General features: G+C 31.3%; 1 protein-coding gene across 1 annotated transcript in view; it reads right to left on the bottom strand.

Annotated features, from left to right (window-relative positions):
* Positions 1-15,365, bottom strand: part of LOC114132615 (polyhomeotic-proximal chromatin protein-like) — a 45,239-nt gene that overhangs the window by 12,519 nt on the left and 17,355 nt on the right. Inside the window, exon 3 of the mRNA XM_027998158.2 lies at positions 12,913-13,732. Coding sequence (XP_027853959.1) covers positions 12,913-13,732 — 820 coding nt within the window. The remainder of the gene's footprint in view (positions 1-12,912; positions 13,733-15,365) is intronic.

The following is a 15,365-nucleotide window of genomic DNA, read 5'->3' as shown; positions in this document are numbered from 1 at the left end:
ATAGCGTGATCGACAAACTGAACGAATAATATTATAATACGCGCTGTATAAAAAATGTCATTGCCAAACGATAGTATTATAATAATAATAACGTGTACCTGTTGTACGGCTGTACGTCGTTTAAACAGCTGTATATGATTATACTAAATAATAATGTTATTGTAATACACGTAGAAGAACAATATTGTTCAAAAATACGATCGCATAATATCCGCACGTTCTTATCAATGTAATACGTTAACGCTTTTTTTATGAACGTTATCTACTGTACAAATATCGAAAACGACACCGATACGACGACGCATACAATTAAAACATTAGATAAACGACGTCGACCGGTGTATAGCGCGAACGCTCGTTTCATCTCGTGGGTGAGTAATAATATATATACTTACTCGAAAAGTGTGAGTCGTAAAACCGTATACATATTGTTTGTTATATATTTATGTAGAGAGGACGTGCCTGTGGAGGTATCTTCTTTTGTATTTTCGTCACCGGATAAGCCGGTTAGTTAGTCGAAATCAAATATTAAACTTTCCGGAAAATGATGTCACCGAGTAAACAATACACTATATTATTATTATTATTGACGATGCTCATATAATAATAGAGGTGTGAACGTGCAATATATAACGTATGTTATTACAGACGACAGTGCAATATAATATGTGCATTGTGTACATTAGTAAATGCTGTGTAGAAATGTAGAATAATATAATATTATAAGTTTCGTGTATATATAATATATGTACTCGTATACGGTCAAAGTAGTGTCCACCGTCGACAGACGTCACGAAAAGAAATAACAAAAATAATAATAATAATAATAATAATAATGAAAAGGCGCAGCGCTCATTATGGTAAAACACCGATGACTTGTGACCCGTAAACGACCTTGCCCGTCGTCGACATGGTAGGCGGTTAATAGCAACCCGTATGTGTATTTGTGCGTGTATTGCTTGCCCTCTCCTCTCCACAGTGCTCGTTCGAGGACGGCGAATACAAATAATGATAAATGAAAATAGCTATTTAATAATAATAAAAAAACAGGTGTGTGCAAGTGTGTACATCTGTTGATCTAGTATTTTTTTATCATTATTATTATTATTAATATTTTATGGTCTATATATGCGACGAATAGAAAACCGGAGAAGCGTTGAAGAAGTCTCCGAGGCTTTGACGGAGGGAATTCGATCTGGATTTATACGGTCGGTCAGAGAGTCGGTACTAATAATAATATCGTTTTGAGGACGATCGTCGCGGTGCGGCGCAGCGCTCGGTTTGGCCACGTCGCAGAAAAGTTGCCGCTCGAGACCGCTTTCGGACGACCGTGCTCGCCGTCGTCACTGTGTATAGTAATAATAATAATATTATGACATAAATATCATTATGTCTGTGGACGACCCAAAACGCGTTTAACATATGAGACGCAATGAGACGGCTCGCGCTACGGCGTACGCATTATTATTTATTAATATGTGCGATTAAGCCAGAGAAATCACACACGTCACGGTTCAACGAAGAGTGCGATACGGTACAGACGATTTTTGCGTGCAGAAAAAATAAATAAATATCGAGTTTGCGCTGTGTGATTTGTGTGAAGGCTGAGCGAAACTGTGGGCTGGGTGAGCGACGAGGAGATATTTTCAAGTAATTCAATTTGAAGAAAAACATTTTTTACAAAGAACGAGTAAGACTGGTTCGTACAGACCAGCATGTGTCGATGTCAATGAAAAAAAAAACGTTTTTTTCGTATGCGACGTATATACGTCATATTAAAATATATTATATTATATACATCATGTATATACGATATACGTATAATGCTTATAAAAAATTAATATCTTTTCAAGTTATCACTATAAACGATATTTTCGTTGGTAAATTTATGTAGATTTTTGTTGAACAAAGTGACACTTTAAGTGTTGACCAACGGCGTTGATCCAACGCCCTATAAAGTATGTATTTTTGCATATAACTATTAAACTCACAAAACTTTAATACTTATAATATTATGCCTAAAATAACAACTGATTCGAAATTCGAAGTATCATTCATCGAAATCATAAAAAATATTTTCTGCTTAAAAGTATTAAGTTAAAATGTATATTATATTTTAAAAAAGTAAATAATAAAGATAAGAAACTTAGAAAACAAATATTTTTCTTTCAAAATTATGTGACATATAATTTTAAAACTAAAAATCATTTTTAAAACACATATTGGAGCATATTTTTTAATTTTTCTATACACATACATATGCATTATGTAGATGATTTCATGGAAGAATATGAATAATCCACCCACGAATAATTAAGAGTACACTGTAAATAAAAGAGATATTTTGAAACTATATTATATAGGTACTGTTCATCGAAAATATATTGTTCTGTATCTACATTTAACGAAGCGGTCAATATCAACATTATAATATATATTATACATATATATATATAAATAAATATAATATGTATGTTATACCAATGTATTACTTTTTATACCAGTTTTAATATTCAACGTATGACTGTCATGGTGTTCGGTTTAAAATGTCCACTGACGATTACAAAAAAAAAAAAAATACGAGACCGTTCGAGAAGCTATTAAAATATCCGACAGCTTCTTCGCTCCACGCTTTCCTAACGAGTCGTTAACCTAATTAACTTAGAAATTACATTACATTACGATGCGAAGAAAATATTTACTTTACCTACTATAAATATATTATAATACATTATTATACACACTAATCAACATTTTTACCTAAGCTCTGAACACTCGTATTTATTTAATTATACATATATCATACTAAATAAGAAATACTGTTTAATTTTTCTTTTATAGTTTTGAGCTGACTAAGCGTATGAACATTAAACATTTATTATAATACGTTTATAGTTAAGTATAAATTCAAAACAGACAATACCATGTAATTATAGACTGAATAATGAACCACAATGTGGAACAGGTAAACATAATCTAACATTGTGGGTAAAAAAGAAAATAGATCGATTCGTGTAATGCAAACGACAAAAATATTTTATGTTGAGTCCACTATTTTCCGACATATATCATCATCAAGTGTACTATAGTACTGACATGATTAAATACTCTTTGTTTTTGAATGTAAGTAAATATTTTATTTACCTACACTTGTTTTCAACATTTGAATTAATAAAATAAAATATGTCAAAATATGTATGCACTAACTGCTTAGCTATTGTCTATTATTATCAAATGTTATTAATATTCTGATGTCTTTGTCGAATGCGTGAAATCACGATTCTTATATAAAAAAAACTATACAGGCATCACGCCGTTAACAATAAACGTATAAAATAATATAATATTTGGCTAAACGCACATAAAAGTACAAAATGGTCGACCTTAACACAGAATTGGATCGTGCCAAAACGTCTGGCTAAGTTTTCAGCCGCCGCCGTTCAAGACTAAAATTAATGTTTTAGGCTATTGCCAAATACCGGCTGACCAGAAGCAGTGCAATGGCACAGGTGATGCGTGAATCATCGTCTGACGAACTGCCATATAGCGACAACTCACCACCACTATCACTACTAATCACGAAAAGTAAACGATTGATATGGTAAGAGGAATCATTAGAAATAGTCAATAGAGGGCGTTCATATAATTAATTGTTAGATCTATTTTTGAAAGAGCGATTTCCAAAAGTAAAAGTGATATTGTACAGCTAACCTTTTCCTTTATTCAGTTTCTTATCGATATCAATTTAGCCCGCTCAGTTCTTTCCCTGACGAAACCGTTTAACGAAAGAGCTAACCGTTTTTACGTATTTTAATTTTAATTTTACTTAAAAATTCATACGAATTACCTAAATTAAACCACTAAAAAGTTGCAAATATGAATCTTCCCATTGAAATATGATATTATTATTACTCATGCTAATTCCGAAATTAACGTATCACCCATTGAAGAAAGTAATGGTGAAAATAGATGAAATATTGAAACAGTTTTAAAACGAAACGTTTTATGAAAGACGAAAAGGATCACGTGCAACGTATAACAAGCGTGTATTATAATTTATAACAATAATATATTATAGCTCATCGGTTGACCCAGTACCCATTGCCTGGATGAGACCATAATGGTATTTATTATAATATAGACGTCCGGATGATAATATTATTAAATTACCACCCGTGGTGAGACTCTGGGACTCACGGCTCACGCATTGGTTTTTTTACACATGTAAAATTGAAAAATCACTTTTTCACCGGACGGCTCGACGGCGGCATCCATCGAGATATACAAACCGCGTGGTTACCGTGGTACATAATATATGCGTAGCACTATATTAATTCATATACATATTATATACCATATACAGCAAACTCGATCGTTTTCTACGACTCAGGCGGACACTATTACGACAATATATGTATTATATATACATATGATGATCACCGGTCGTGACCTGGTGTGTGTATTATATATATATAATGATATGTACACATAATTCGCGCAGTGCTCGGTATGTGTGTGAGTATATCATATATATATATATATATATTATATATACATAATATGTAGACCACATTCGACATTCGTGTCCAAAGTCTCTCTCTTTCTCTCTCTCTCGTATAATATTGTGCACTATATATAGGTTCAGATTTCGCTCGACTTTAAGCCGCTCCCGTCACGCCATGTTCCGTCGACGACGAGGACTTATCCCCCCTCCATCCCAAGGGGTACAGATGACTAGAAGACCACCGCCGCACCAGCCACCGTCCATTAGTGCGTTCTAATCACTGGAAATATCTATGCGCGAGAAAATTGTCGGCGTAACGATTTAATTGAAACGTTTATATTATAGGGGGCGGTGGACGGCACGCGAGACCACCCGGTTACTGTTACTTATACATTACATATTTATATATTGTAGTAATCCTCGGTGCATATCCACATTATATTATTCATTATAATACTGCGCACCGTGTGCATACTTATATGCACTTTCCCAGCACAAGTAGTAATTTTAATTAGAACTCAAACTATTTGTTGCATTAACATTTTTTTCGGGTTACTAGATCTATTTCTAGATTAACTATAGGTATTCATTTAATAACTTTACAAATAAAATGAAATGTAAAAATTTATCATTGCATGTTCACTAATTTTATATAATATTAAAAATGTATATTTTGATAATTAATAGTATTTAAACATTTTAGTATTATATAATACTATAGGTACGTATATATTATACGTATATACGTAAACTAATTTTTATGTGATGATTTAATATTTTACCTTGTATAAAATGTACCAAAATTTAAAACAAATTTATTAAAATTCCAATGTAAAAATAAGCGAATATTAGAATTGGCAAATAAATAATAAGATTATATTCTTTTTTTTTTGTTTATGAAACACATGACTGTATACATGTTCAGTATATTTGTATAGTGCCTTAAAGTTTGAGCCCTAATTATAATATTAATATTATTATGTAGGTACCAGGTTATTCACTTAAGACTCACCCCATTTTTTGTGGTTTTAAATTATACCTAAGAATCATATTTTTAACTATTTAGAACTCTTCTACCACTTAAGGAGTGTTTTATAGTGATATAAACTTTTTTTCAAATGAGAATCAACCTATTTTACTGTGAATTGTAAAAAAAAAATTTTTTTTGAAACTATATCTAAATCAAAATTCTAACGAATAGTTTCTGAGGTACTTAAATATATTAAATGATGATAACAGTCCCTAAGTATTTATTATACTATCAATAATTTTAAATTTATACAAATAATAAATTATTACTAGATTAATATTAATTACTATGATTTTCAAATCATCTTAGCTAGTAGTCACCATATAATTTAAACTTATATTATATTATATAGACCTATTATTCTTAATACACAACGTTAAACAATAAGTTCGGAGTTTAATTTACATTTTATACACATAAACAATTTCATAAATGTCATCTCAATAGGTAATAATTTATACAAAAAAAGGTGAATCTCAGTTGAAAGAAAGAAGTTGGGATCATAATACGATACTTAAAAAGCAGAATAAAAATCTTAAGAATTGAAAAGATGGTAAACTACTTTAAAAACTCCAAAAATCATAATTTGAATAAATTATTTATTAAAAAAAATTTATATTTGGGCGTGCATACAAGGTGAATCACTCAATACACGACGTTTGCTGCAGATGATATTGTATACACCCGGTGTGGCAACTAGCGAGTGAGGGCAACGGTGTTTTAGTATTGAATAAAAATAAATAAATCTGTTATAACTATTATAAATTATAATAATATACATAGATGACGACGAGATCGTGTCGTATCGCCGACAAACTATATTATATTTTACTTATATAGTTATACATACATATGATATTTTTACCCGCATAATTTAATATGTGTGCGTGTCCTGCAGTGTATATTGTATACACATATTTGTATATAGAATATATAATGTTATAGGTCGCGGTGTGAGTCTGCTTTGTATAAATTATAAACACGAGCACCGCCCACGAAAACGTTTACGGTCTGTTTTTATTTCGTTTGTTTGTAGAAACTCCTCTCGCGGGATGCAAAACAATTATAATTTATAATAATATACTATGTGTATAGATAGTGGCGTTATCGAAACACAATGCCAGATACCAAATATTTATTTAATAACAACCAGTCGAAACAATTGCGTTAAAAAGAATATCGTGGATTATATTTAAATTTTACAAAACATTTTTAAAACATTTTTAAAGTGAAATTAATTTGAAGTCATGATTGTCTTCAAACTCTTCTCATATCTCAAAATTGTGTGTACACGATAACAGATGTTTGCTTATTCAATGAAATTATTTAACTATACAAAATTGTTAGAAAAAACCCCGTGCGGTATAGCACAAACCTAACCGAACTGGTTATTTTTTTATTATTATAAAAATATTAATTTATGAATATTTTTAAAATATAGTTTTTAATTTAGCTCATAGAATTTGAATGGAAAATATTAACAACACAATTTCGAGAGAAGGATTATTTATACAGATACAATTTGTTTTTTGTCACAAGCTCACAAATTTAATATTAACTATTATTCGTTTTAATGTATAATGGTATAGTATAACATATACTTTTCATATGAATAAAAATATAATATATTCATAATACGCATTTGAATACTTAATCTCAAATGTATTCAAAATTGTACTTGAATATTTTTCTAAACGGCTTACACCTTTTAACATTTATATATATATAATAAAATATGCGATATAACTAAATAATATTCATATCTATATTATAGTTTAATATACTATATATAGTAGTCCCGGGGTGTTGAAATTACATTTTAAACTGTTCGCCAGACGACCGCACTATTATCGAAAGAAATAACTAGCGGTATGCGATATAATGATATATATAAATAATAATAATATAATCGGTAGTAGGCCGTCATCGGTGACCGCCCGTCGGCCGGTCGGCTTGGAAGGACTTGCCGATGATAATATTTAAAGCGCACCTGTGTCTGATTGAGCCGTGTGTATGGGTAATAATAATATTAAACTCGCGCGATCGAGCCATAATAACATAAAATATAATAATATGATGACCGTTTGAAGTGTTTACAACCGTTAGCGATTAGTAATTGGCAATTAATAATTTTGCACCTGGCCAATCGTAATATGGGATATTGGATTTATGACGCCCGGCAATTATCGTCGATCACGAACCTGGTCTCCCCGGTGTATAAGGCGCATATGAATGGGACACGATGATGAGCGAGCACGGCACACGCGCATTATAATATATATCTACTGCAACTCAAAAATAGCCGACGGAGGCTAATATACATCCATGCTGGTATACCTGGTTATACGTCATGATTTCCGAACGCATAATTTATAACGCGACTCAATGTAATATATTATTATTACCATTACGTTAACTCTCGTCTAAATAGCTCCACCGCGATCCGTCGATATATTATAGTCGTGTCGACAGACTGATACTAACATTTACCGCAGAACGCGATATATTTATAATATCAATATTTAAGTATACCTATATGCAAAGAAAATTTGCACTTAATTAGATCCAGTTTTTATTTCTATTTTAATCTAAAAATAGTGGAAAAGATTTTTTTGCACCGAAATGCTTATAGAATTGGTCATTATTGTATAGGTTATCTCCGACAAAATAAAATATAAGTAACTAACGATGATAACGCAAATTCTAAATACAAATTTACGTATTTGAGTAAAATTTACGTTGTCCCATTTAGTGTTTCGAACAAAAAAAAAAACAATTGAAATTCTTAAATTATACATGGAGATGGTTGTTGTAACGCATTTTCCTGGTAAATATGAATAAAGAATGTACCTATAAATACCATACATTGTGTATTGTACCCAGTGCATCAATTAAACTTACTGTGTATAAGTACAATATTATCACACTATATCTTGGTATAAATATGTTCGGACATTTAAAGTAGCATAAATAGATTGTAAATAAAGTTTAAGAAACTACGTATCAATATTTCATTTTGTAAGTAAAAAGTAGGTACTAAATAATACATTTCAGTCATAAATAATATGATAATGAGTTTTATTACATTCGACGTCGGTTCATTAAATTTTTTATTAGTTTCCTCGTGTAGGTATATTTGTGCCTGGGGTAGGTCATATTTACTACCTATTGAAAGTGTGTTTTAAAATACCATAGTTTTTATAAACGTTTAACACCGATATACTTATTATATATAAGATTTTATATTATCTTGTACAAAATAAATTCTTATGAATATTTTCATTTTGACTATAAATAGTAAGTACGACCGAATGATTTTTTTTATAATCTGGTATACATATGAACATATATATATATATATAATATTTATACCTTTAAATCACAACCAATAGCATTTTCTAGTAAAGAAAAACAATAATCTAATATAATAGAGAAATTATTCAATCATTTATTTAAATAAGAATACTACATATTATATTCAAATAACATATATTAAATGTCATAGGTTAGGTAACAAAATGCCATAAACTTATAAATATTACTTGTTGTATTGGAATTAAATTAGTTTAATAAAATACTTTAAGATAATTTGTACCGAAGTGTACGCATAATATACAAACATAATGTTTAAGTTTTAATTATAAAAAATAATTTGTTTACCTATCGCTTGACGCCTTGACTTCATTATCCACACCCCCATGCAATTACACTATAGCCTATGGGTACATATTACATATTAATATACTATATAAATATAAACATTACGGATATAAGGAAAATATCCTTGTCAAATACGAGTAATTTCTTTTACCTGCTTATTATTTAAAGATATCATTATCACTATAAAAATTTGTATATAATAAATCAGAATTGCACGTACACAAAGATTTTTGCTCACATTCAAATAAAAAGTAAAATATTTGAAATTATGAATGAAAACTATAACGACCGTTAAATCTGAAAAATACATAACTATAAAAAAAATTACACATTACCTATAATTATTCTACTATTATATTTTATATGTTATTTTCCTAAAATCTAAATTTTCTAAAAAAATAAACTCGAGAATAATAAATACGCTCTAATGTTAGTCATCTATTTAAAGTTATATTATACAAACGCCAACTTCATTTTCTTTGTAAAGTTAAATGCTAGTGATCCGTAACTGATGTGTTAGTTACAAAATGCTTAATGAATACAATAATAATGTGTACTATATATTATTGTAATCGCTCATCGGTTAGTTGCACAAGTTTCAATTGTATAGTGTTTAGGTGATTTGAAATGGATGGACACAACGAACAATAATATAAAACTCGGTCGTGGTGTTCTTCTTAAACTCATTCCAAAACGAAAATGCGTTTATTGAAAAGAATTGTAATTATATTGTAACGGTAATTCTGATAACAATAACTCACTGTTCGTGCAGGCCCAAAATCTCCTGTATGCAATTATTTAAGTATAATATGACCTTTAGACAAAATAATAAAAGAAAACTCGCAAGATATACCTAATGAGCGAACACACATCGCAAAATACAATCATAATACCATCATTAATATTCGATATACGACGTTAGGATTTCACTGCGTCCGTATCGAAAGTACAGTGAGATTACCTAAATTACATTATATTTTATGATTTTATACGGAGTGTCGAGTGGATGTATTGAAGCATATTGTTAAAGGTTTTATCAATTCTGGAGTGAATCGAGAAGAGTTGTCGTGATAAACAGATAATAATACTGTTTTGGCCCGGATCCGTAGATTCACCAAACACTAGTAAATAAATACCGTCTGTTTGCACAATTTCAAAAATACACTATACATCATACATGTAGATACACTCTATGGTGGATGCGTGTGCTGTCGTGTGTAAACATTTTCGCCATTTGTATTATAAGACTCGTTAGAAGTGAAATGCTCAATGATCAGTGTCTTGCACGGCTATATATTATAATTTATAGATAATCTATGGGTCAGAAATATGCGTTATTGCCATTTTTTTTCCGTGACTTAGACGTACAACAAAAAAAACGCATACGAGTGCTCCGCTGTGCAGGATCATTAAGATTTGGTTTAAAATATCTAAACTTAATCGAAATAAGAACGTGCAGACATGTTCGACGTTCAATTCTTATTTTATTATTACACGCATTGCTATAATAATATACACACAGATATACTGTATATATGAATTATTGTTATTCACCATACACCAAATTGGTCTTTCTACATATCAAAAATCTTGCGAAACAGGATTTAGTGATTGATGGAGTTTAAATAATGGAAAAAATAATGGAACGAAAACGTATATATTATACTATTGAACTTTTTACGGATTTCTACGTTAGATCGAGTGCAGCACCATGCTATATTATATAAGACATAGATACTCGACAAACATTACTAATGAGAAAAATTGAATCTATACAATCACAAATCAGTTGAAATATTGATAGATTCTATAAGTTCAAAATCCAGATGCATTTGAATATTTGAATATTTATTTGGAAAGCGAAGAAAAGAAATGTGATTTGACACAAATTTGTATCATGTTGTCGAAATTTAACATTTATAAATTTTAACTGTATTTATTTCGGCGACAGCAGGAGTCATTAGCTTAATATATATATAAAAAAAAAATTAGGCTTATACATTTTTTTTAATACTTATATATTATATTGCATTTTATTGATTTGATATTATAAATAGTTTATACTTATTAATTGAGTATTTTTTAAACTTTTTAAGTATATATTATTTTTCAGTTTCTTTCAGTAAGTTCTAAGCCCAAAACTTAAATTACATTTAAAAATATCAGTATCAAAACTTTATTCTCAACGTCCGATTGTCTTAGTATAAACAAACTCTATTCGGAATCTATACGCAGTATGCCAGTATATAAGTAATAATAAATATAGGGAGTACAACGATTAAGTGCGGAAAAACGTCGCTATAAATCAAACATCACATCGCCAAGAGCGTTACACGTATGAAAACGTTGTCGCGTCCTTGTGTCTGAGGGGATGGAGGAAAAAGAAAGATTTTTATTTTTAAAAAAAACTAGTTAATTTCCTCTCTCTATAATATAATATATACATAAATCGACTTATATATAAAATTTATATATATATATATAAGTTGACCTCGCGTTAGTTTTGCGTGTGACCTTTCACTTGTCGTCCACGAGATGTGTATATGTGTATACGACAAAATATGTGTGTGTGTATCTAGAGCAAACGGCGGACCTATCGGGGCACGAAAATCGACCGGCTGTTGTTTCGCAACGTTTACCTCTTAAGATATAAAAATAAAAAAATCGGTCGTGACGGTTTCATAAAGAGGAGAAAACAAAAAGTAAAGCTATGTATACGCCTATAATGTGGATCACGGTAGTTAAATCTTCATTTGCGATATGTCATGTCTTCAGACCACCTGCTGATGTTACTGTTGCAGCGTTGATGGTTTTAGTGGTACATCGTGCTCTGTAACGCCTTTACGAAATTTTAATGTTGCACAACCATTGAATCTTTGGACAAGTCACGGCGCCCATATTAATAATATAATAATAACAACACCGGAGCTTACTATTAGATATCTTCTTTGCAATCCATGGTCACATATACATAAATTACATTCACTGTCCATAGTGTTACAAGTCACTTGAGTATAGCACAATACTGTTGATGATTTCGCCCACGTGCAATTTTTATGTGATCGAACTATATAACATCTGTAGTTTTTCCATACACAAATTATCTAATTATCTATTACGGGTTTCTGCCCTTTTACCGGCGTTTTAAGATAAATGTTTTCGAACCCATTTGGTGTTGGTTGAAATTAATCATATTTTATCAATTTACTTAAATTTTGTTGTTTATAAATTATAATGCTTATTATAATATTAACGATTATACAGAAATTTAGGTTTTATTACTACCTACCTTACACAATTAAAATATAAAGTACCTATTAATATCACTTTTACTATAATTATTGAACTCATTTTAACTCATATATGAATTAGCTAATTTTTTATCATCGCTAGTTGATAAATACGTGTACCCATAAATTTTCTATATTAAAATAAAAACATACCATGCGATGGTTTAATTTAATATGCCTATATCATACGGCTGGCTTATAAATTTAATTTGACCATAAATTTTATTTTTAACTGCATTTTATTGGTGTCCATATAACATTACATTGATAGTAAAATGCACAATTATTGCATGAATAGTTTATACGTCTTAAAATTTTAAATAAACCTATCGCAAGTACTAAATATTACTTAAACTAAAACTATTACCACTATACTTATACATAACTACTACAAATTTATATTATTATATTATTATAACATTACTAACCTGCGAGTACTCAGCGCACAAGTCAATGGTTCCGACAAAATCACACACGTCATCCACGGTCCACGAAGATACAGTTGACTTATCGGCCGCATTGGGGCAGGTGTGTTTATCGGCATTGGCGGAGATAGTTGCTGACGGAGCGGAACAAGCCGAAGCGCAAGGTAACGCCCGGCTGGGAGCGCCCTGATGGCACGGTGACTGTTTCGACTGTGCCTTTGACGGTTTCGGCGACACGCTGCCCAGCCGCTTATTGTTGCCACCAACACCATTGCAAGTCAGCGCGACCTTTTCCCGGGACTTTTGCAGCGCCAGACCAAATGCCGGTATGTTGAGGAACGTTTCGGCAAACGATCCGGCCGCAGCTGCGGCGCTCTCCCATTGGCCTGCTGCAGACGGATGACCTTTGCGTGGTTTTTTGCACGGGCTCGAAGACGACGAAAGGTCGAGTGGGTTCTGTTCGGACGTCGAGGCCGCTGCCGCCGAGCCGACGTTGAGAGGGTGCAGTGGGTTGGACGACGACGAAGAGGTAGAGCAAGGACGTTTGGTGCCGCCGCCGGTCTTTCCGCTCATGAAGGCGTCGAACTGCGAAGACCGGACCATGGACAGTAGCGCCTGCGTGGACGACATGTCCATCATGGGTGGGAACATTGGCACGTTGGTTCCAGGTATGGTGGGTGTCGCGAACGGGAATCCCGGGTTCAGTAGACTTCCGTCGCAGCCGTTGTCTTTGGTCGACGAGGCCGCGGCAGCTGCCGCTGCTGCAGCGGCCGTCGCAGCTGACAGTATACCCAAGTTTAAACCGTTCCGCGAAGGCATGTACCTACATTGAACGAGGGACAGACAAAATTTACATTTAAAACCTCGTCATTAAAACAATATGTATTATAGATAATTATAACCTAATCTAAAAAAGGTGCCTCCTATGTATAATATATTTGATAAAAAACGGTATAAATATGTATAAATTTTCAATCATCAAATTAATCGATTAATAAGATGATTACAGTTAAGATTATTTTGTGCAAAAACCATTAAATTAAATTATTGAAACCAGTATGAATCATAAAAAGTAAAATTGAGGATGTTTAAAGACGAAAAATCAATATTTGATAAATAAATTCTTACAATAGGATGAGAAAACATTTTTCAATTTAGATTTATAAAAATAAACGGTTAAAAGATTAATATAGATAAGTGAAAATGTCTCTTCCACAAGATTGAACCATATTGAAATTATGTCAGGGCAATAAATCATGCCGCAACCGTAGACTAGCTTGACGCTGTTGTACTGTTGTACTTATGTAGATCAACCAATTTATTAAAATAATATCGAAAACATACCACATCATATAATATTATATAGATTCTATGCATATTAATTAAAAAGCTGGATTAATAAAATAAATGTGAAAACATTAATAGAGGTTATTATTATAATTCTGTGACGTTTTAAGAACGATGTATTCACTACAACTATGCAGGTTATTATAATATTCTAGAGAATGATCTAGAGATTTGCGGATATACTGACGAGGAAAATCCTATATGAGTCGTTGACCTAAATAACAATATTATTTAAATCGTATCACTATAGAAGAAAATAGACAAACGACCGGCGTGAAATGTTGTGTTCCAACATTCTCATTCTCTCAAAACTACGATAAAATACATATATAACACATATGTTCTATTAAAATAAGCTCATTTTATTATACTCGCGGTGCCTAATTAGATATGCATTTTGTATTGTAGGGATCTATGACATCTGGTGCATGGGACTGATAAAAAAAAGCAGCATCTCTAACTGTAAACACAGTCTTTTGCACGTTCATTTTCGATTTTCTACTTTAAAATTTATTTTTATAATTCTCACTATGTTTATGATACACTAAAATGGTATATTATTATTGAGAATCCTTGAAAATATTATTGATACTAAAAATGTAAAAAATGTAATAGATATTAAAATATTTTAAAAACCTATTTTCTTGTCCTTCTTTTCAGAGAAATCATTTCATCATAATCATCATTCATCGTAATAATTGATTTGTCGTGCACATAATTTGTTATGTAAAGTTAAGTAATAATACTTAATACCTAATAAGTACTTAGTAGGTACGAGTGTATAAAACGATATTTAACTGACCTGTAACTTAATAATGAATAGATAATGCTATTATTTTTTTCTCTTATAGTTTATTCTAAAACTCCCTTATAAAACGATTCTCATTTCCTCAACCAGTGGATCTAACAGCACTGCGCGTGTTTGCCAGAGTATTATTTTTAATACGATTATCGTTTATACTGTCTCGGTGATTGCTGCTAAGTACCTATATAATAATATTATGGATGCAGTGAGCTCATACACTATTTGGCGCGCGCACATACAATGATTACAAGGCGCTGTGAGTCGGGTCGTGTACGCAATAATAATAATAATAATAATATGGTCC

This window comes from Aphis gossypii, chromosome 1 (genome assembly GCF_020184175.1).
Source record: "Aphis gossypii isolate Hap1 chromosome 1, ASM2018417v2, whole genome shotgun sequence".
Taxonomy (NCBI): Eukaryota; Metazoa; Arthropoda; class Insecta; order Hemiptera; family Aphididae; genus Aphis; species Aphis gossypii.
Note: the sequence above shows the minus strand (reverse complement) of the source record. Positions and strands in the feature narration are given on the sequence as shown.